The 23,967-nt window shown below is 39.8% G+C and overlaps 1 protein-coding gene across 1 annotated transcript; it reads left to right on the top strand.

The window, feature by feature from the left end:
• The first annotated feature begins 1,869 nt into the window (after positions 1–1,869).
• On the top strand, positions 1,870–23,236 carry ldlrad3 (low density lipoprotein receptor class A domain containing 3). Its single transcript, XM_081355990.1, has 6 exons — positions 1,870–2,059; positions 5,650–5,796; positions 14,564–14,689; positions 15,112–15,246; positions 15,882–16,266; positions 22,146–23,236. The coding sequence occupies exons 1-6, from the start codon at positions 1,996–1,998 to the stop codon at positions 22,297–22,299; spliced, it is 1,011 nt and encodes a 336-aa protein (XP_081212116.1). The 5' UTR covers positions 1,870–1,995; the 3' UTR covers positions 22,300–23,236.
• Positions 23,237–23,967: the final 731 nt, after the last annotated feature.

Genomic DNA, 23,967 nt, shown 5'->3' with positions numbered 1-23,967 from the left:
TCTGTAACAAAATAGCAGCAACAGCCCTCTTCAGTTTAGAGTGAATATTTGTGTTGATTTTAAAGTGTTATGTATTCTGATAACACCAAAATAATTAAAATGATGTAGTGCCTTGTGCAAAAATAAACAAATTATTAGTAAAACACGCCCCTCTGCTTGATGCAGTTATTTAGGTTATTCTATATATACTTGAAACTAGTAACATAGAAAATGTTTTCAAAACATGCACATTGCGGAATGGTTTCCTTTGCTGCTCTATAAACCTAGTGAATACTAAGTAGACCATGGTTTCTGTGTGAACTGATTAACTTTTTAAATTATTATTTTTTTTAAAGGAAGTCAGAGTTGCGTTAATATATATACTTTTTTGTTAAAAAAAAACAAAACACTTGAGCCTTTATTTCACTTGAGCCCCTGCCCCTCAAAATTTCTGTGCACGTCCCTGCTCTACATTAAATGTCTTTAAAACCCCAGCTAAACAAGGAACACAACCTCGCTCAGGAGACCGAATGGAGGAAAACCCCTTGGGAGAATCCAGACTCAGTCGGATCAGTTCTCCTCTGGCCAACGAATGAACACTATTATGATTATGATTCAGGCAGCATTACAAGACTGTGGACTTTACATTTTTGAATAACCTCGGGATAATAATGAGACAGACTAATATTAGCATAGATGCCACTCCTCTTAACAAGGACATCGGATGTTATGGGAAGAGTTCCCGGTTCTGGTTGATTTAATGTATTTGGCCTAACAATCCTTTAACGGATTTGATATAATAGTGTGTTATGTGTGTGCCAGATTAAATAGATGTGCTTCTAATCTAGATTTAAACTGACAGAGTGTGTCTGCATCCCGAACAAGACTTGATTTCGATATTCTATCAAGTGTTTGATAATCAAATTTTTTTACAGCAGGATTTGCACCTGCCCACACTGCCAAAAGAACCAAAACCTGGTTCAATGACCATGGTATTACTGTGTAATTACTGTGTGATTTCATGTAATATTCTAATTCTGGGATTTTGATTTCGTGGGTTTCATAAGCTGTAAGCCTTAATCATCAAAATTATAACAAATAAAAGCTTGAAATATCTCACTTTGCATGTAATGAGTCTATATAATATATTAGTTTCACCTGTTAAGTTGAATTCTTGAAACAAATCAACTTTTGGATGATATTCAAATTTTATGACCAGCACCTGTATTTAAATACCGAGGTGCTTTTTTCTGGTGGCTGGAAAAAAAAAGTTTCATGCTATAAAAAAAGACAAGAAAGAATGTTATACAGACAGTTATCATGTGAATAGGTGATCTAAAATAACCGCCCGACTTTATAGCCTATTAAGTGTCTATAACTATGTATTAATAATTTGCTACAATGCACTTGTTGCGTACATGTATGTGTTTGCATTGTACTAAATATTTTAAAAATACCTGCATGAAATTATATCTGTAATTACATCTATAATGACAGGCTAACCCCTTAAACCCACACATACAGTAAACCTGTGCTAATATTACCTGTATCATCCTCAATAACAGTGTGTTTATAGCAGGCTACAACATCAACACAATAAGTACATTTAACTTAATTATTTGTTTATGTAGGCTAAGTAGGCTACATAGCAGTTAAAGCACCTAATATAAAGTGTGACTTTCTCTAATACTTCGTTTATGGTCCAGGAAAGTAATGTTATTTTAAAGAGAAAAGTCAGGAAAATACTGTAGATGTTTGCGGGTATATGATGTCTGTAGATGTGAAGGAGTTTGTCCTTGTTGAGACCCCGCTCTCCTCGGCCATGTCTCCGTGTCTCCGCCTTTCTGCTGCTCCACTCCAGCATGTTTTCTCCTCCTCCTCCTCCCTTCTTCCACAGTGATTCAGGACTGTCCCGACAACACGAGCACACACACGGACACACAGCACACACTGAAGGCTTTACGCGTTAGATCCAGCGAGCTGTTGCCCCGCTGCGGGCCGGTCCGTCGGGGAACGATGTGGGTTTGGTACTTTCTGCTCGGCTCGGGCTCGGGTTCGGGAACGGGCTCGGGATCAGTCGGTGAGTCGCTACGCCAGGCTTCATCCATTGTTTCTCTGAATGTCCTCCTGTAGCGCCATTAGTACAGCAGTTGCTGTAGTGTTTCAGCAGTGCTCAGGCATCGCAGCTGTTGCATTCTCTTACAAACGCACTTTATGTGGCAGCTTATAACTTTTGAAGCATTAAGTAACGGGTTAGTGAAGCCGGCATCAATGTGCACGCGCTGCTCGCTCCCGGGGACTTGTTTTCCTTTTAAACGGTTCGTTATGTGAACCAGAGAGACTTGTGATTCACTCGGTGTAAGCAAGAGTTGATATGCGTAGAGTAATGAGCTCGTGCAGCTAAAACAATTATAAACAAAACAGTTTTAGTGTTTATTTGTTTGAAGCTTGTCAAATAGGCTTTATGAATCTCGTCAGTGACAATCCTACCGTATTCATTAACATCACACGGTCATGACGTTTCAGGAATAATGTTCAAAACAGCACTAATGAGATCGAGTGTGTCGAGCACATAATGGAGTGTGTGTCTCTGCTGAAGGTCATCTGAACACCATTGGCCAGATAAACAATAACCTTTTCAAACCTACTGACTGTTTAGACTAATCAAATAGACTAAAAGGAGTTGAAAAATGTTTTAGATTTTGCTAACACAGCATTAGGGTTAAATATGTTGCAAACATTACCAGCTTCTTGTGCCTAAACTATCAAGCAACATTAATTAGAATGGTTTTATTGGAGTGGAAGTCGTTTAGTGGTCTGACAGATCCAGATCAGCTTTATGTTTGAAGTATTTTGGCATGTTACGACTTTGTACTCCTTTCTTCTCAAAGTTGCTGTGTGTTCAGTTGGACAGCCGTATCATGAAAGAGATTTCTGAGACGAGCTTTCCAACCCCATCTCCTGGCACTGCGCATCTGTAGTTCCTGCTTTCATATGACAGTCTCTTTATATGCTAACATTACCTTTTACATGCATGATTTCTCAGTTCACAACACATTTTACATGCGTCTGATATGCAGTATCCAGTTACATTTCATTAATCGATTAGCAGGAAGTGGCAGAACTTTTAAACCCCACTGAGACAACACAAATGAACCAAATGGATTTTAAATCAATAATGTAAGAGGAATTATTGTTATTATTTAATATTTATTTGTCAGGGACTATGCATAGAAAACTATTATCTCACAAGAGAAGAAAACTTTCCAATGGTAAGTTTTAAAAACAGTGCAACCTTAGCTAATAAGTTAGTACATAGCTATTTACCACAGTGAAAGCTACTGGTTATGGGATAAACCTATGGGTTGTGTTAAATGTCATCAATGTAATCATTGTGATAATGTTGTGACAGGAAAAACTTTTCTAGATGTAAAAACAAATAGGATCTATTTGATTTATGAACTGTTAAACCACCCATGTTCTTTATAGATTGAAGTGCAAGGTTTTTTTTTATATTGATTGAGCAAAAAAGATGATTTCTTGATTAATTGGCTAAACACGAATATGCCATGAGGGGGAATGAAATCTAAGGAGAGATGGATTACTGTAATGCATTCATTTAAAGTGTTTAGCCATAGGATTTTTCAAGATATCAATCAAATATTACAATTAGGAAAGGAAAAAGACAACAAAAACTTAACCAAAGAGAGACTTTTTGGATTTATAAACTTAAGGCTAATAAATATCCAGAACTTGAATGAGTGTTTTTATTTTTGAGTATGAAAACGAGTTATTGGTATTGGTGAATGTTTAATACAATAGGAAATGTTAGTCACATGACAGCTGTTAACTTATTGTGTGCCTTAAAGCATATTATGGTAAGTTTGTTGTGTTACCCTCTCCTGAGGAAGGCCTGTGCTGAAACGCCTACGAGAATTCTTTTAACTTTTGTATGTAGTCATGAGACAAAGGCACTTTAATGGAAAAGAGTGCCATGGTGAACCCAGTGATGAACCCTCGACCATAGAGCACCTTTACTTCACATTTCCAATTTCAATAAATCTCTCTATCATGCGCCGTCTTGTTGTTGACTCTTATGCTCTGGAAGCTTCAGCTGCTCCTGTGCTTTCAGAGTATGCAGGTATTTACATGATGACATTGCAATATTATCTTATAGATATGTTATTTTATATAATCATTTAATGTTATATAAATATTTTGTTATATTTATTATATTTTAGTTGACTGCATATAAGCTGTACAGCTTTGCTTATTATTATTCCTTTTTATATTTTTAAAACAACATGAGGGTGAGTAATTACTGACAGAATTTTCATTTTTGGGTGAATAACCCTTTAACTTATCAGGTAGAGTCAGGTCGCCTTTATTATATAGCACATAAGGCACATATTCAAGCAGCTTCCAGTGATAGAAAGGAAATAACGTTCATGGTGTAAATGGAATCATTTCTGCTGTGGCGCAGCTCTAAAAAGACAGTAAATAGTCGCTATTCAGTTGAGTCAGTTCAGTGTTGATTCTGTTTGGGTATCATCAGACACGCTTCTTCCATCTAGTTGTTATTGGAAACATGCTTGTTCTAAAAGCTTTATTTGCTATTGGAAACAAGCTTGTTCTTAAGGCTATGTAGTAGTTATGGAAGACAAATGTTATCAAATATACTTGTTACTTTAGGCCTTTAGTGGTATACTATTATATTTCATAATATACTAGTTCATACTAAAACCACTTTATTTGGGTACCAGCAACGCTTATCTTAAAGCTGTTGTTTAAAATGTTATGCTCTTTATGCTATCCGATTATGTTGCAACGTCCTGTGTTGAAGTTAGCAACATATTTGAGTGTTAAAGGTTATCTAGAGTACATGCTTGTGCTTAAATACACAGTAGGTACGTTTCACTGCAGAGGTCCGTTATTCAACAGTAACAACATCGTAGTTTGATGATCCCGTGAAGGAGTGTGGAATCATGGGAGTCGTCATCTTCACCTCCACAGCAATGGAATCAGTTCGACAGGAGCAGAAATCATGATCATTCATGATATCTGCAATACATTTATGTTGGTTCTGTTCTGTTTACCCTATCACTGCTCTCCCTGCTCTTATCTAAGCTCGGCTGCATGGATGCGCAGGGAGTTCTTGCCCAGAACAGAACCATTCCGCCAATCCAATCCAAGTTCAAGAGAGCGAATCAGAGAGAGAGAGAGAATGCCTTGGCTTTTGCCACCATTCAAATTTAAACACTGCACCCTTTTCGGTACCATGAGATTACAACAACCCGAAATACTTAAATAGATCACTGAATAAGTAAATAATATTTGTGTATGACTGTGACGACCCGTGTCTTTAGTGGGGTTTTCCCCAGTGCTAGCTGGATTACATTGATGACACCTGCTGCTTACTTCCCTTTGGGCCTTTAAAAGAAGCAAGACGGATGGCAGAGGGGGCGGCCTATTTGATAAGTTTACTTTTGTGATTCGTTTGGTTGTTTCGTTTTGCACACACCACTATGCTACAGCACATTACATTCCCATGCATTCATTTAGCATTTCACAACTGATGCCTGTGTCTGGAATCTTGTTTCTAGAATTGGTTTCACCAGTCATATAATCTTCAATATAAAGATTGTAAATACAATCATCTCTTTTCTTCAGATTGCCAGCTTCTTCCTGGAAATAACTTTACGACAGAGTGCAACATTCCAGGAAACTTTATGTGTGGGGATGGCGAATGTATTCCTGGAGGTTGGCAGTGTGACGGCTTTCCAGACTGCGTCGACAAGAGTGACGAGAAGGGTTGCCGTAAGTCTCACTTTCACTGCACACGGAGCTGGACAATTATGAATGTTTATTCCTGCCTTGGCTCACATAATCATTGCTTATGCACCAATTAGCTCAAAGGGAGTTATGTATAATTAATTGTGATACATATTGGTATTAGCTGTAAGAATTAACTGATGTTGCAGAGTAGGGGTGTGCGATATCACAATTTTTGATCGTGGACAATTAAAATGTCTCCACGATCTGCTTTTGAAGAAATATCATAGTATCATGGATTCTATCAGTTGCTGTTCTGGCGCCTCTGTCCCAACATACTGTACAACGCGACGTATATTCACATCAAATGTTACAGGACACTGCAGTTCACAAAAGTTCATAATTTGCATGTGTGTTAATGCCTTGTTGGTTAAACATTTAATTCGCGTGCTGATGCGCTGTTCTAACGTGCGCGTTTCTGAGCGCGTAACAGTTACACATGAAGCTCACAGGCACTAAAAGCCTGTCTAACAGCGCCTAGTTACTGGACTAAGTTATCTTTCGAGTCTTATTGTGCTAATACTGTTAAATACACACAAGGTTTAAATAAACAAAGTCGGTTGTCTAAAGTGAAAGCAAACAGAGAAAATTGAGAGAAAATCTGCTTGTCAAATGCGTGTATATTAGACGTGTCGCGTGCAGCTCTTAAAGAGACAGTAGCTTAATAGTAAACATGCTGTCGCTTGTCCTTAAAGGAATAATTCACTTTAAAATGAAAATTCTGTCATTATGTACTCACCCTCATGTTGTTTCAAAACAAATATACTATGGAAGTCAAAGGGACCCAGAAACTGTCTGGTTACTGACATTCTTCTAAATATCTTCCTTTGTGTTCAGCAGAAGAAAGAAATTCATACAGGTTTGAAACAACATGAGGGTGAGTAGATAATGACAGAATTTTCATTTTAAAGTGAATTATTCCTTTAAAGAGATAGTTCACCCAAAAATATATACTATGGAAGTCACTGGGGTACATCAACTGTTTGGTTACCCACATTCTTCAAAATAACTTTTATTTTCAACAGAAGTGCTTCATTTATGTCTCATATCACACCGCAGATGCGCTCTCTCTCGTTTCATTCAAACGCAGTTTCTGCCATCTGTCGCCTGGATTTAAAATTAATTTGGAGGACTTGGAGTAAAATGAAATGAGGATTTTGATAAATAGTAGGTCTCTGGTAATATTGTTGTAGTGTTTGTATTGTTGCCAGAATGATTGTTTTGTACACAATGGGAATTAATACAACATGCTCATGATTGAACTAAAATGAAAAAAGGAATTAATAAAAAAAAAAAACGTTTTAATTCATGGACACACAATCTTTATTCTGCATGTAGTGCAGGTGTTACGACCACTACATTTCCCATCATCCTCCCTGGCCCTCACCTGCATGCCCTTCCTCCTATTGAATCTCCTTCGTCATGCGCTTGATCTCAACCACCTCAGCCGTGACAGAATACAAGACCAATATCAGTTTATTTTTTGCGGTGTTTTCTTTCTTTTGTTTTTCTCCATGGACATTCCTGCTGTTGCCCTGCTATGCCTGGAGCAGAAGGACCGCTTGCTGGAGTCTTACACCAGGGAATTCTTGGAATTGGCATGCCTAACGCACTATCCGGAACGGGCACGCCTCCCAGGGAGCGGTCCGCGTGAAGATTTCGCAGCATGTGTGGAGTGGGTGCTGGTAAACAACAACTCCGCATTCACCATCGGCCTCGCAGAGCCTACCAACACCCCTCCACCAAATCCAGAGTCTTGTCCTGCCGAGAACACCCTTCCAGAGTCTTGTCCTGCCGAGAGCGCACTTCCAGAGTCTCGTCCCGCCGAGAGCGCACTTCCAGAGTCTCGTCCCGCCAAGAGAGCACTTCCAGAGTCTCGCCCCGTCGAGACCACCCTTCCTGAGTTTCTTCATGTCAGCCCTGCCAAGCCTGAGCCTGTTCACGCCATGCCTGCCGAGCCTGAGCCTGTTCACGTCAGTCCTGCCGAGCCTGTTCACGTCATGCCTGCCGAGCCTGAGGCTGTTCACGTCATGCCTGCTGAGCCTGAGCCTGTACACGTCATGCCTGCCGAGCCAGAGACTGTTCACGCCAGGTCAACCGTGCCTGTGTCTTCGGACAAGGTGGCTGCTGCACCTGAGACAGTTCCGGATGATACAGCACTCATGATAGTCGCCACAGCTATTTTGTGTGTTTGGGCTGAGCCCTTGTCTCTGGCCAAGACGGCTGCCGCCACACCTGAGCCCTTGTCTCCGGCCAAGATATCCGCCGCCTCGCCTCCTGAACCCTCGGCCAAGATGGCCGCCGCCTCTGCCAGGGTCGTCTCCGCCAAGGCCGCCTGAAGGTCCAGCTCTGCTCTGGTCCCCCGAGCTGCCGGCTCTGCCCTGGCCGCCTGCTCCGCCCTGGCCACCTGCACAGCCTCTGGTCTCCCGAGCACCCCAGTTGCACCATCTACGGCGCGAGGACACGCCTACCGGGAGGGGGGAGTACTGTTATAATCACTACATAGCTACCTTCTCCAGAAAGCTTCTAGCCTATTTAGAAATTATTTTATTTTAGCTAATTTAGGTCTAGAACATATAGAGCCCAATTTTATTGTCAATGCCAATAGTATAAAGGAGGTGTGTGTGTGTGTGTGTGTTTTGTTCCTGTACATTGTCCAGATTAACAACTTCAGGTCCTCAATTAGTTCAAGAAGGGGGGATTTGTCGTGAAGAGCATTCACTACGGCCCAGTTTGATGGCTGCAACAGTGGAGAAAGGTTTGCTACATTTCGCTTGGATTTGTGTGGGCTAAAACAAACTAATGTGCAACGGCATCAGATAAGGACTTTAGGACAACAGCCAGACACCTCTTAGAAGGTGAGGAGACTACCCCAGTCCCAAGCCCAGGAAGGACAGGACTTCTCATTGGTCCATGTGCAGTTTCTGCCCTTCATCCATCTTGAAACTTATTCCTAAGGTTTAAATATAACAATTCTCTGGCCCAGAGGCAGAAGGCATACACATTTCCAAGAAGTTTACGCTAAACCTTCACGTCAAGGTTCCTTCGTCTGCGTGTTCCAGATTGTTAAGGACCTTCTGCGCCTACTTCAGCACCTCATCTGCGTGTTTCAGATTTTAGGACCATTTTGCTGCTCTAGGAGATCAGCATCCCACAGAGTTTTGTTTTCAAGGCTGTTGAAACAGATTCCGGCTCCTTTCTCCATAGCATTGTCACCCAGCACAACCAGTGGAAGACGTCACCGCCATCGGACTGCTCACTCGACCACGTGGAGCGTACATACCACTGCCAAACCTCTTTCCAGAGACCTTGGTATATTATCAGTATGTGATTTTCTAATTCATGTTAGATGTTATAAAGCTGATGCCAGTTCATTAAAATACAAAATCTTTCATTTATTTGTTTGCATAATAAGGTTGTTCACCTTATTAGTTTCAGAGAAGCAACAGTTCGTCTTTCCATAAGATAACATACTTTCGTTTATCTTTGCCAAACTTTGCCAAACCTCTTTCCAGATACCTTGGTATTGTAGTATATTATCAGTATATGCTTTTCTAATTTATGCTAGATGTTATAAAGCTGATGCCAGTTAATTAAAATACAAAATCTTTTATTTATTTGTTTGCATAATAAGGTTGTTCATCTTGTTAGTTTCAGAGAATCAACAGTTTGTCTTTCCATAAGATAACATACTATTGTTTATATTTTTCTTAATATAATTCATTTATTACACTTGTGTCTCCTTTGATAGTACAGGAAGAGGCTTTACAAGTTATCCAAATATCTCACTAATCCTTCTGATTATTCAGCTGACACAAATTCACTCCATTTTACATTATTTTATTTATTCAGCTGTTCTCTTCTTTACTGTTAACGTGAAATTAAAGGGAGGAATGAGTCATCAGACACTCTCACATTCAATCTGAGCGGCGTATGACCAAAACTCACTACATTAATTTGGTGCCACTTGTGAGAATCACTACAGCTGGGAAGAAAATGTTAAATAGCTCAAAAAGATGTTAAATAGGATAAAGGCTGCTGACCTCACCATCTGCACTTGCAAGCGTGCCCTGGCCAAAACAGAGACCTGGACCTATGGTTTGTACCAGGGCTTGCGGTTATCTGGCCTCAATTTGGGAACAACTCTGAGAGGCCCTTAATTGTTTTGTGCAATATGTATTGACTACATTCACAGGGGTTCTCAACTCTGGCCCTTGACATCCACTTTCCTGCAGAGTTTAGCTCCAACCTTGAACAAACTCACCTGCCTGTATCTTACTAGTAATCCTGAAGACCTTGGATCAGCTTGTTCAGTGCTAGCTTTCACTTCACGATGTATGAATGAAGGAAGCATTTATATAGCACTAGAAAACAACAACAACACTGTTCAATTACTTCTGAGTTTGCAGCACTACTGTAGACAGTCCCTTCCGATGACAGAGTTTTGAGTGCATTACTACTTCTCACCGCTGCTTCCTGATGGTTTAAAGGACAATTACTCTGAGTCGCCCCCCTGACGTTTCGAAGAACAGTACAACGACGAGCGCATCAAGAATAATAGCTTCATCCATTTGGGGAGGTGTGTGTGCAGTCATGCGAAAGTATAAACAAGGCTTCAGATCTATTCCACTTTACTACTAGTTACAGCATGAAATAAACATGAATGAACATCAGAAGGTATGTTGAAAAATATAGTATGACTTACTGAAATCTGTATCATGTAATTGCTCAATTAGTTGTTTCAATCGGTTGAAACCACGGAAAGACATCAATAAAACAGCTTGTTTGTAATCAAACTAAGTTTCTGACCAGGCAATCGAACCAAGTGTAAAAGCACCTTAAAGAGCCTTCCAGGACTTTGAATAAGGAACTTTGTATCTGCTCTGGTCGTGGCTCCTTTAAAAGTGCATTGAAAAATGGTTACCTACATGGACATGGTTTAATTTCTTGTAACAACTATAAAGCTACAATATGACATGCATTTTTCATATTGACATTTATTCTACAAATAATAGTGCTTGAATGCTAACTTAATTTGCAAATAGTGTAGTATTGTAATATATTCAACATATACTTACGCAAAGCATGGTAAAACACAAAATTGTGAATTAAAGATAGACTCATTCAGGAAAAAAGCTTACATCTCCAAAATTCTGCACAGGTGTGTAAACAGTCCAAAAAATTATAAATAAATAAATAAATATTAAAAAAAAAAACATAAAAAAAAAAAATCTTGGTCCTTGGAAGTTCAAGTTGGAAAAGAGTACATTTAAAACAATCGATAGCACATGGACACAAAGTGGTTGCCTTCCCCTTCCTTGTATGACCTCACAACATGGAGAGGATGGTAATCATCAATGGAGTCAATGACAGTAGTGGGAATGACACAGCATGCATAATAGTGTCTTTTAAAACCTACTGTGTCCCATTTCCTAACAATGAACTTGATGACAGACTCAAAAACCCCAATCTTCTGAACACTTCAGTCAATGATGGAGTATGCTCAAATCTGTGGCAGACTTGATCAAATCCCTCAATGGAAGCAAGTGGATTAGTGCAAACAGGACCAAGTTCTTTGTGATGTGTAAATATGTGTTCAGACAAAAGACTGTAACAAAGCAACAGTTGATGCCCGAAGGCCATTGTTTTGCAAAGGTTTCTGAAGTTGGATGTGACGTGGGCAAGCCTTTTTAAAAAACAAGCTTGGCCTCAAAGCGCATGGACCAGTAGTACACCAGAGAGTGCAGTTTCCTTATATAACCTGGATAATGCAGCATGAAGTGATGTTTTGGCTTAAGACATCTATCAGGGAAGAGTCCTAGGAAAAGGCTGTGGTGCTCATCAATGTCATCAATCTCAGATGTCTGAGAAATAATACTGCATCTTCTGTTAAGGCTGGAGAAAAAATACATTCCATACAGGTCAACAAAAGCAGCAAGAGCTCCCAGTATTTGTTTCCCTCAGGAATGAGATCTCCTATCATCAAAGGAAGTAGCCTTAACAGGCACCACATTTGTGCTGCTGTCTGCTTCATCGAATTGTCAGGTATTTTTCATTCTTGAGGTCGGATTGTGGATGGCTTGTTGGCACAGTCACAGAAGCCATAATTGTAACTTGTGATTCGGTAATTAACCTGGTCTAAGGTTAATACCTTCTGTGAGATGAGAGAGCCTAATACCAATTTAATTTCATATGCACCTTCTCCTTCAAGGATATCATGCATGACAACTGATGCTACATTTTCTGTCACATGGAAGTATTTCAGGTTGTTTAAAAGTATCTCTCTTTTTAGGCCAGTTTCTGTTGGATTCTGAAGCCATCCTTATTCCTAAGCAGTGAAGGATCTTCCATTGTTTGTGTTCGCAGGAACTGTTTTGTTCACATGGCACCAGTGACAAACACTGTTCCCAGATAATCTCTCTGCATAGCCAAGGACTGAATTTAGACCTAAATTATCCCCACAAATTTGGGCAACCCAAACCTTTAATGTGCCTTTGAAGTGAGCCATGTCTACTTCCATTTGTTTCCAAGTCATTGATATCATCAACAACTGACTTCAGGACAGCACCTATACCATATGTTTTGGCATCATCTACCTTATACACTGCCAAAAGAAAGTGAGAGTCCAGACTTGGAAGGCAATCTGGAGGAAGGCATTCAACAGTGAAATAGATGAATCCCAACTTGTGGATTAAGGTTTTGGAGCCTAGTGGATTAACCATTTCACAGTCGTCATTATACAACAGAAGAGGAACAGAGGGCTGAGTGGGAAAAACAAACTTGTTTTCAACACAGTGGTGTCATCCAGACTGTTTGAGTCACTAAGCTTCTTTTTCCACTCCATTATCTTCTCCATCGTTCCTGGACTCTCAAGAATGAGTTTCAGAAGTGGACGTAAAGGAATCCTTTACACCTGCCACCTGTTTTACAGTCCCTGTCTGTGAGTCCCTTTGTTGGGTGTATGAGACACCAGGGAGAGGCTGCTCCACTGGCTGAACTAGGTACCCAGCTTGAACAAAGTATTTCATCTGCTTGTGTTCAGTATCCAGGCATTGAAAAGGTTTAGCTGCATTTTCAAATAGCTGATTCAGCTGTTGGCCTTCAGGAGTCTCACTTTGACCAATCCTTTGTAAGAAAGACATGGTCTGTCTTTGTAAAGCACCAACAATATCATAGAACAGACTAGATGTTTGCTGAACTACAAAGTTGACAGTAGATAGGGTCATAGATGATTTTGTGCTCAACTTTGATAGAAACAAGGCCACTCTGTCTGTGATAGTGTTCTGCTCTAACTCATCCCATTCCATGTCATCAGCAGCATTATCTTCCTCCTCTAAAGGCTGACTGTGAGAAGTCAGAGGTCTGCTTTCAGACCTAAATGTCAATGTCTCAGGCATGTGTGTTGACTGGCTGGATTCTTCTGTCTCAGCCTCTACACGGTGCTGGAGCAGATGTTGCTTAAATTATCTGCTGTAATTAAATTTCCTAGGACACCCAGCTTGGCCACACTCAAAATAACTTGATGAACTATGTACATTATGCATTCTCCTTAGGTGAGAAAACAAAAAACGAACATTGGCCCCAACAGTCTTTTTGGACTTAAAGCAGATATATCCCATCTTAAATGTGTATTTCTTCACTCACAACAAGCAGCTCTCTCAGGTGCTTTTTACATTTCAGATGTAGGCCTGTCTTTGGTATCATTGGTTCTAGGGATTTTTTTATCAAGCAGCAGGGTGGTTTCTTTATTAATTTGTTCATCTGTAAAGAGAAAAAGAGTGAAGAAAAGAGACAAGAAGAGAAGAATGTAAGAAAACTGGCCTACCCAGAGGCACAATGGGTTATAATGAAGTACATTTTCATTTTACCTAAATAAAGTTTACATTTAAAGCTTGGTATCAGGACATCCAAGTTCCATTCTTTCAGCTTCTCCTGTACAAAATTATCCATTATTTTTAGCTGTTATTCTGCACTCTGTCAGTGGGAAAATGGGCAAAGTGGCAGAGGCTGTTTTAAGTAGGCATCTTGTTTTTTAAAGCATTTAAAATTATACAACAGGGTCTGTATATCAAACCGATGCAAATATGAGAAATTATAATACACTTAACTTTTGAGCACATACTTAATCAATGACTGACAAAAAGACAATTTTGCACTAGAGATACACCAATAATAATATTTTGGCCAATACAGATATTTTCCATTTGCTCACTTATTTGAACTTTTGACATTAAAACACATCACTCATATTAAAGGTCAAAAACGCATACATTAAAGGGTTAGTTCATCCAAAAATGAAAATTATGTCATTAATTACACACAAACCTGTAAGACCTTCATTCATCTTCGAAACACAAATGTTACAAATGTCTTCGAATACAAAATATATTTTTGATGAAATCCGAGAGCTTTCTTACCCTTAAGAGACTGCAATGCAACGACCACGTTCAAGGCCCAGAAAGGTAGTAAAGACATTGTTAAAATAGTCCATGTGACTACAGTGGTTCAACCTTAGTTTTATGAAGCGACAAGAATACTTTCTGTGCACAAAGAAAACAAAAATAACGACTTTATTCAACAATTTCTTCTCTTCCATTGTTTGTGACAAGTTCTCTCTGTGGGACTTAGCTTATTTATTTCATGTATTAGAAGAAATCTTAATACAATGGTGTGTCACCCAAGTGACTGCTCAGCCAAATACAGAGACCCACATTTTTCCCCCTCTTTATTTCTCTCTCTCGCCTCCTCACAGTGAAGATGAAGTCAAAGTGTGCGCCCACATTCTTTGCTTGTGCAAACGGGGTCCACTGCATTATTGGCCGCTTCCAGTGTAATGGCTTCAGGGACTGTCCTGATGGCAGCGATGAAGACAACTGCAGTGAGTATCCAATGCTCAGTCAAACACAGAAACATCAACCATGGTAAAGGAACGAAACCACTTTATATTAGGTCTGTATATTACTTCATTTATGATGTATTATTGTGGAATAATTTGATTTTATGTGGGTTGCACCCCCTACTGGGTTTAACAGGTTAATCTTCAGTTAATACTGACTTTATTGAAAGGATATTCAATTAAATTTGGGTGAGGTTAGTAGGTTAACTTCTCCTTCTGCTTATTAAACAACTGTTTGGCAATACATTTACTTAAAAAATAAATTCAAATGAGGTATTCTAAGTAAAATTAAATATAAAAGAAAATTCAATTAAATATAAAATTAAATATTTATTTTATTTGTTATACTAGAAGAAAGAGAGCATGTACAAATATATGAAATAATCTGTAAATCTCTCCCACAGCTGCTAACCCTCTGGTGTGTTCATCCGCACGCTTCCACTGTCGCAATGGCCGGTGTGTAGATCGTAGTTTTCTCTGCAATGGACAGGATAACTGTCAAGATAACAGCGATGAAGAGAACTGCCTTACAACAGCAGGTACAGACACACACTACACTAACACATCCGCACACTGAAGGCAGGTTTTGAATGAACTTTAAGATGATTTCATCAAAAGGCTTATGCTTAAATGTTTGAAATTAGCTTTGTAGCTAAAAAGTACCCGAATACTCTCTCTATTTAATGAGTTTGGCTGTGTCCATAATTCCAGACAGTGAAAAATCTTCATAAGCATAGATGTTCCTGACTGTAACCAAAGGTCATAGGCTCAGTTCCCAGAGAATACATGAACTGCTACAATGCATACTTCAATGTTTTAAGTTGATTTGAATGGAAGTGTCTGCCAAATGCATGTACATAGATGTGTAATAATAGTCATGTGTTCACTGAATGCATAATTTAATATTTACAGTAATTAGAGAAAGTTTAAACTGTGCAACTGTAGACTTTTTATAGCTACTCTTTACTTTTTTTGAAGAAATGTACACAAAATATATAAAAAACAACAACAACTGATTAACACGGTAATCTGTTATATCAAGATGTATATCTTGGGAATTTACCCAAGAGTTCCTCTTTATGGTATGATTGAATGTATGTTCCAGTTTATTTACTTGGCTATTTATGTAAAATAATCTTTGAAATAATTTAAAATCATTCCCGATTCCTCCCAGAATACCCAGGACAGGACGTTGTGACTCTGGACTATCGACTACACTATTACCCCAGTATCACATACGCAGTGATTGGCAGTGCCGTCATCTTTGTGCTGGTAGTGGCACTGCTGGCCCTCGTCCTGCACCATCAGAGAAAGCGAAGTGTCCTGCTGCCACACGGGGTCTACAGAGGCGCCTGCCACCAACCACTCCTGCTGTCCCGGCTTGTCATAGTGGACAGAGGACACGTCCGTCCTGGAGGACATGAACTTTCACCCCAGTGTCCGTCCCCATCAGAGACGTTCAGCTCAGTCCACAGTCTCCAGCTGCTCTCTCCTTCACAATATCCCAGAACTGCCATAGACTGTCCTCCAACATACTCGCAGGCTGTGCTGGATGTTGGGTATGCTTATCAATACTACAAATTAAATGATATGTCAAACTTTTCTAATTAAATATCAAGCTTTTACCACATTCAACAGTTATCCACTAGTGGCTGACCGATAGGGATTTTTTGATGGCCAATGCCAGTATCTTACAGAGCAAGATGGCCGATGACCAACTGTAGCTGTATGAGCTATATGAGAAAGTTTTATAGCATTTTCCTTCCTATAACTAATAACAGAATTGTCAAAAACAGAATAAACCAACATCAGCTGATGCCGATAATTAAAAAATGCCAAATACCAGCATTGGCAACATTGTATATCAAAGCCTTTCTAAAAGTTAAAATAGTTTTGGATTGATGGATAGATAGATGGATATAACGATAGACAGATAGATAGATGATAGATAGATATACAGATGGATAGATAGATACTCCACCGCTCCTGCGTGGATTACCTGCCTATCTCTGCCAGACCCCATGCTCTCTCGGAAGGAAGAAGCGATTCAGATGCCGTGGCAAACGAGGTGGTTTGTTGGTTAAAATAAAGACTTTAATGGCTTTGTTCCCAAATACTGATCCTCGCTGGATTTTGGGAGATCTTGACGTGGATTGTCGTCGGTGCGCGCTTCGACCATTTTGGGATCCTGCATATAAGTGGCTGAAATCTATGATTGACGTGGATAAGGAGCCTCCGGTCATCATTCATCGGCCACCCCGTCTTAGAAGAGGTGGTGTGGACGCTACTCTCCATCGGTCTATTGACTGTGAATCTCCGTCGTTGAAAGACTCAACTCCAGTGAGGATAGCCTTGGTGAATGCTAGATCACTAGCTAACAAGTCCTTTATTTTTAATGACTTTTTAACTTTCAAGGACTTGGGCGTGTTGTGTGTGACTGAGACCTGGATTGGTGTTGGTGAGTCGAGTGTTTTTGCAGAAGTTTTACCACTGAACTGTACCTATTTCAACTCACCACGGCTTACGGGACTAGTAGTTGGAGTAGCAACTATTTTTAAAAAACAATTAAACTGTCGGCATTTGCCATCTTACTCCTATTCCAGCTTTGAACTCAGTTTTTTTTAACTAAGTCCGAGTTATCCGGTGTTGTGCGCTGTTGTTTATTGCCCATTCAAATATAACAAGGACTTTATCGATGATTTTGCTGATTTTTTGGCCGGAATCATGACGAAATATGTTCAGGTCTTAATTGTGGGGGATCTTAAAGTCCCCGTGAACCGGAAGTTGCAAACTACTTTTCTCCAGCGTTGTGATGTATTTCCCAGTGAAACGGAATATTGAACAGAGGGCAGGGTTTTACTTTAGCGCTCCTCCTCTCCATCTCTGCTCATAGCAGACTGACGGTTTGAGGGAGTGGTTCAGCGTTTTCAACCCAAGCCGTCAAACTGATGTCATCAGAGAAGGAACACCATTTCAGACCGGAAGTAACTTTTCAGATTTGATTAAAGATTACCACGGCAAACATTTTTTTTCTGTGTATTAACTTGCACATATTAATTGTTCACCACAAAACTAGTAATATGTACTAACAAAGTCCATTTTGATTTCATGTCGACTTTAATATCCATGTGTGCTGTCCCGCCAAGCCTTTGGCTAAAGCTTTTTTAAATCTTTTGGAGTCTTTTAACGTAACTCAGTTTGTCGCAAGTCCCACACATATATGTGGACACACACTAGATTTGGTTTCATCATATGGCTTGCCTATTGGTAATATTGAAGTCTGTGATGCCACTTTCTCTGATGATTTGCTTTTTTTATTTGAGATATGTATTTCTTGTGATTTTAAAGTGACTGTTCCAAACCGTCGCTGTCGGACGATTAATCCTTCAACTGCTCAATTATTTTCTGAGGCTTTTAATGGCATTGAGGATGATTATTCAATGTCGTCATATGGCCTTAACACCAACGACTTAACCTCATTGTTATTTTTAACCTGTGAAAGGTTATTTTGGATACAGTGGCCCCTTTTAGGATGGTTCAAGAAAAAAATAGAGTTCAACCGTGGCTGAATGCTACTACTCGAGCTATGAGACTTGAATGCAGAAGGAAAAAGGATAAATTACAGATCTCATTTGATATTTTAAAGGAGAATTTGTCTAAATATCAAAAAACTGTTAGATCTGAAAAATCTAAGTATCTCTCTAATGGTATCTGTAATAACTCTCATAAGCCAGCTGTGCTGTTCAGTACTATTAATGCTATTTTGAACAATCCCCAGCCTACTTGTTTAGAGCCTTCTGCCGAAATGTGTGAACAATTTTGTACACTTTTTTTATTGACAAGATTGACACTGTTAGAGCAGATATCTTTCCCATCGACTTTTTTATCCATTTTCACTGTGTGCTCTGCTTTTTTTAATCAGTTGAGGTTTTTAATGACTTGTTACTTACTACTGACTCAGGGGACTGTGCGATTTAAATTTTACTAGACCTTTCGGCTGCATTTGATACTTTTTAGACCATAACCCCTGATTTCCACCAACTGCGGATCGGCTGCGGATCCGCTCCGGAACGGCGGCGGAGTCAATAGGTTTCCATTAAAGTCAATGTGTGTATTTTCACTGACTGGGGAACGGCTGCGTTCCGACTCCGGCGATCCGCAGCCCTCCGGAGCAGATACGCAGAGCTTCTATTTTTGCCGGATGCCGGAGAGCTCCGCAGCAATTCAGCACTTATATCGCGCGATCATACGTGAATTCACGAGATCTCGTGGGTCCTCGTGACTTCAGCTGTTAGTCATGGCCGCATCCGTTTCGCAACAAATCCGGACCTGGTGGGTATTGAAGGACAGCGGAGCACGGAGCCGACACGCAGCGGAGCCGATCCGCAGCCGTTCCGCAGTTGGTGGAAATCAGGGGTAAGATCTTGATTACACACTTGGAATTCGGTTTGAAATCGATGTGGTTACTTGGCTAGTTTCCTGGTTCTGGTCACCTCGCCAGGGTGGCCACCTTCCTCCTTTTTCATCCGGGCTTAGGACTGTCCTTGGCGGAGTTGCATTATGAGGAAAGTCTTTGAGGGCAAACAGGGCATTCAATTGGATGAAGATCACTTCTTAACGGACCTCATGTTTGCTGATGATAGCTCAGTCCTCGCGAAGAAAGATGCTTAGGCCACGGATATCCTCTACAACATCGCCCACATTGCTCAGTCGTATGGTCTTGAGATCAACGCCAAAAAGACCAAAGTACTCTCAACGGATGGTTCCCAAGCACTCGTCCACCTTGCCTACTTGTTAAGACTGAACAAGTACAACAATTCAAATACCTTGGTTCGTTGGTTCAGGAGAAGAAAGTGGCATCTTCCCTCAAATGGTGTCTGTGGAAGAAAAACAACATCTCCACAAAGATCAAGATCCGCCTCTTTCGTACGTTGATCCTACCAATTCTTCACTATGGATCTGAAACATGGACCTGCCTCAAGATGGATTTGATCAAACTTGAAGTTTTTCAAATGCGATGCCTACGCCAGATCCTGGGAATTTCGATTCGCGACCGCATCACCAACGACGCAATCCGAGCCAGGTGCCAACAACAACCAGCCATCGAAGAGCAGATACAACAACAACAGCTGAGATGGATGCAAATCGAATACCACACCAACTCCTCTGGAGGAAACGACCAAGCCAGTGGAGAATCCAGTGCACTGCACCCGAGAAAACATGGATCAAGCAAATCAAAGAAGATCTGAAGAACCAGCGGCTTGACCTACAACAGGCAAGAGTAGTCGCTACAGGCCAGAAAGCATGGAGACAAGTGATCAAACGAGTTCGGAATCCTGCGGCACCCACAGCAGCATACTGGTTGCGAGGTCGTCCTCCCCCAGATGTCTGCTAGGGATCAAAGAGAAGAGAACACACTTAAGGTGCGTTCCATTCGACAGGGTCCATACGCAGTGTTCACTGCTCCCCTACTCCCTGAGCACGGTATGTCAGTTGAAGTGGACTTCACTGACAATAACCGCTCATTTGAAACTCCCTGCAAACGTCATCAAAGAAAGTCAACTACGGGGTCGCGCAGATTATGATATAACATAAATATATATAGGACTACATTCATATTTTAATTTTTATTATTATATTATATATTTACAATTATATTGCACTATTTTACAACTACCTAAAATAAAATCACTTTACTTCCCATACACAAAAGAAATATATTTTCTGGATATGTTTTGGAATATATGCAAATATTTGAAATTGGCCCAATAAATATATTTCATACTTATATTTCATATATTTTTGTTATATTTCAGAATATATTTCAATGTATTTTTTTCTGTACGGGTCCCCAAAAGTGTCAAAAATATATGTGGCATATATTCCAAATACATTGAAATATATTCTGAAATATAACAAAAATATATGAAATATAAGTATGAAATATATTTATTGGGCCAATTTCAAATATTTGCATATATTCCAAAACATATCCAGAAAATATATTTCAAATATAATTCTTTTGTGTATGGGTTCACAAACTAGCTAAGCTGGCTGCATTCACTGAGGTAAATTATAATCATCAAAAATAGTATATGTAATATTCACAACAATAACCGTTAAAAATACTGTCATTTAACAATTGCGAAATGTATGAATACTTACACACACGTTAGTTATGTCCGTTCTTACTGGTGATGACGTGGTGCGCGAAATGACAGTTGGGTGATCATCGCTCTCCACTTCCTGTGAAGTGATGTATCGATGTTCCCTTATTCCCTATTCCGTGCGCAGTGCCCTTCGAACTGAACATGTTCGCTCCCTTCGGATTGGAATCTCACTTAAGATGGCGGAATACCCTGTGAAGTCCACTTCGCAGTCCACTTACGGTCAAATGGAACGCACCTATAGAAACAATGTGTTGGTATTAAGGGTACTGCGTTGGCATGGTTTAGATCCTATTTGTCTGAAAGAACTTTCTCAGTTCGTTTTGGAGACTTAACCTCCTCAAAAGCTTCTTTCACGTGTGGGGTCCCTCAGGGCTCAATTTTAGGGCCTATTTTGTTATCTCTGTATATGCTCTCCTTAGGACATATTTTTAGGAAATTTGGTATTTCTTTTCATTGTTATGCAGACGATACGCAAATTTATCTGCCTTTGAAACTAAAAGATACTTGCACTTTAGTGCCACTATTGCAGTGTCTTGAGGAAATTAAGGCCTGGATGGCACTAAATTGCCTTAGCTTTAATGAAAATAAAACAGAAGTTATGCTGTTTACGCCGGGAGGCACTTATGAATCATTACATTTGGACCTTGGTGAATTTAATCCACTTGTGAAGCCCTATGCAAAAAATGTAGGTGTTATTATGGATTGTGATTTTAAATTGGAAAAACAGATTCACTTGGTAGTTAAATCTAGCTTTTTCCAATTGAGACAACGCTCCAAGGTAAAATCTTTCCTGTCCTTTAAAGACTTGTTCATATTTTCATTTCAACTCATCTGGATTATTGTAATGGCCTCTCTCTCCTCTCTCTGTTTTTAAATCTCTTAATGGTTTTGCACCTAAATATCTTTCTGACCTGATCAAGCTGTATGCACCTGATCAAGCTGTATGCACTAAGATCACTTTGGTCTGCTGACCGAAGCTCTGGAATAATTTTGCCCCTCTACATTAAACAGGCTCAAACACTTGCTGTTTTTAAATCTAGCCTAAAAAAATGGCATTTGAGATATGTGAGTTGCTTTTTTATTGTGTCTTATTGTTTTATTCTGCGCTGTTGACTGTTTGTATCATGATATGTGATATGCGTGTACAGCACTTTGATAAACACTTGCTGTTTTTAAAAAGTGCTTTATAAATCGACTTTAACTTTGACAATAATTAAACATCTCATGTTATGAAGCTCAACACTCTCTGTATGTATTTCTCTCTCTAGCCGACCGTCATGGTTTGACCTCCCACCTCCTCCTTACCCTCCAGAGACTGAGAGAGAACCACCAGTCTATGAATCACCAGACTCAGCCAGTGCGGTCCCGTCTCAAACCTGGACCAGCAACACCAGCACTGAGTCTCAGCAGCCAGCGCTGTAAACCCAGAGGACGGGGACCAATCGTGCATCATACATCTGTGCCGAGTGTTCAGAAAGACCAGCGGTGATGATGGCGATGTTTGCAGGATTCACAAAGTACTTGTAGGGCATGTTAGTGGCACCATCTGGTGGCCAATGAACTGCATTACTCATATCATAACCAATGACATTGGCAGTCAAAAAAAGCTCTATAAAGATGGTACACATCCAGCTTTTTACTACTGCTGCAATTTGACCAGAGTAATGCAACAAGACTTTCACTCATTCCTGTGAGATTTACATAAAGTGTGGGGACAGTTGATATACTATTTAATTATTGCCCGTGTACAATAGTTCAGTGTTTGCATTCCCTGTGAGTTTGATGTAAATTGAGGAATGCAGAAGTAGTTTTTGTGAAAAGGACCTCTGTGCCTCGTCTTTCTTTATGTTAATGAACATGTACTTCAAGCATTTTATGCTCTAATTGTGCGTTATGCTCTTAACATACAGCACTGGGAACAGTTGTTTTATGTAATGACTGCTCTCTTCTATCTCTAATACAGACAGATTTGCAGTGAACCTGCAGCTCTTTCTAAACACCCTGATTATGATATCTTAATAAAAAATAAGTTGTTAACATATGGCTGACATATGGCACAACACCAGGATAACAGAATTACATGATGAACTAATGAACCTTTTTCTGCAGCTGCAGTCAAGTGTAACGAACCATCCAAAACAATGCATAATTGAGTTAGATTTCCCTTCTTTGAATGTGACTGATGGCAGTGTTTCTCCTGCTAATCACAGAGGCTGCATCACATACACATGAAATCGCATACTTCCCTATTATATATAGTAGGCAGAAAAACAGTTTGTGACTAAATAAGGATTTCTGAATTCACAGTGTCATGACCGGCTCAAAGCCGTGGCAAATGAAAGGACACAGTCTGGTTGGTATGATCTTTACAAAAGATTTATTAAATAAATATATAGAACAAAACATAAATCAACACAATTTCTGTCAGACACATGATCAATCTAAGTGACAGACAGAACCAAATTAATCAAGATCAAAATAAAGAAACAAAGACCAGAATCAAGAACAAAGTAACCAGGAGCACGCTCACACTACCCCAACAAAACCTAAGCTTTATAGAGGGAAGAACCGGTGGACATCGTTCACTTGATGAGGTCTCCCAGCCACACCCACTGGCAGGCCGTAGCAGGAAGAACCTGAGCCTTTAAAGGGGTGGTATAATGCCCTTTTCACAAGATGTAAAATAAGTCTTTGATGTCCCCAGAGTGTGTATGTGAAGTTTTAGCTCAAAATACCACACAGATATTTTTATATAGCATGTTAAAATTGTCACTTTTTGAGGGTGAGCAAAAACACACCGTTTTTGTGTCTGTCCCTTTAAATGTAAATGAGCTGCTGCTCCCGGCACAGTGGGCGGAGCTACAACAGTTTTTTTTTTTTTTTTTACCAGACTTGCACTGAAAATTTCAATGTTTATGTTCAAACCAGAGTCAGACAATAATGGAGAGACTCAAGAAGAAGTGACAACATGTAGAAAGCAACAGGACATTTCTGAATGGTTAGTTGATGAATTTATGTAGCTTATGTGTAGTTATCTTCTAGTCACTGATTAGCATTTTCTGTCATGATAATCTATAAATAGTGTTCCGG

The sequence above is a fragment of the Scardinius erythrophthalmus genome (assembly GCF_964197995.2).
Source record: "Scardinius erythrophthalmus genome assembly, chromosome: 24".
In the NCBI taxonomy this organism is placed as follows: Eukaryota; Metazoa; Chordata; class Actinopteri; order Cypriniformes; family Leuciscidae; genus Scardinius; species Scardinius erythrophthalmus.
Note: the sequence above shows the minus strand (reverse complement) of the source record. Positions and strands in the feature narration are given on the sequence as shown.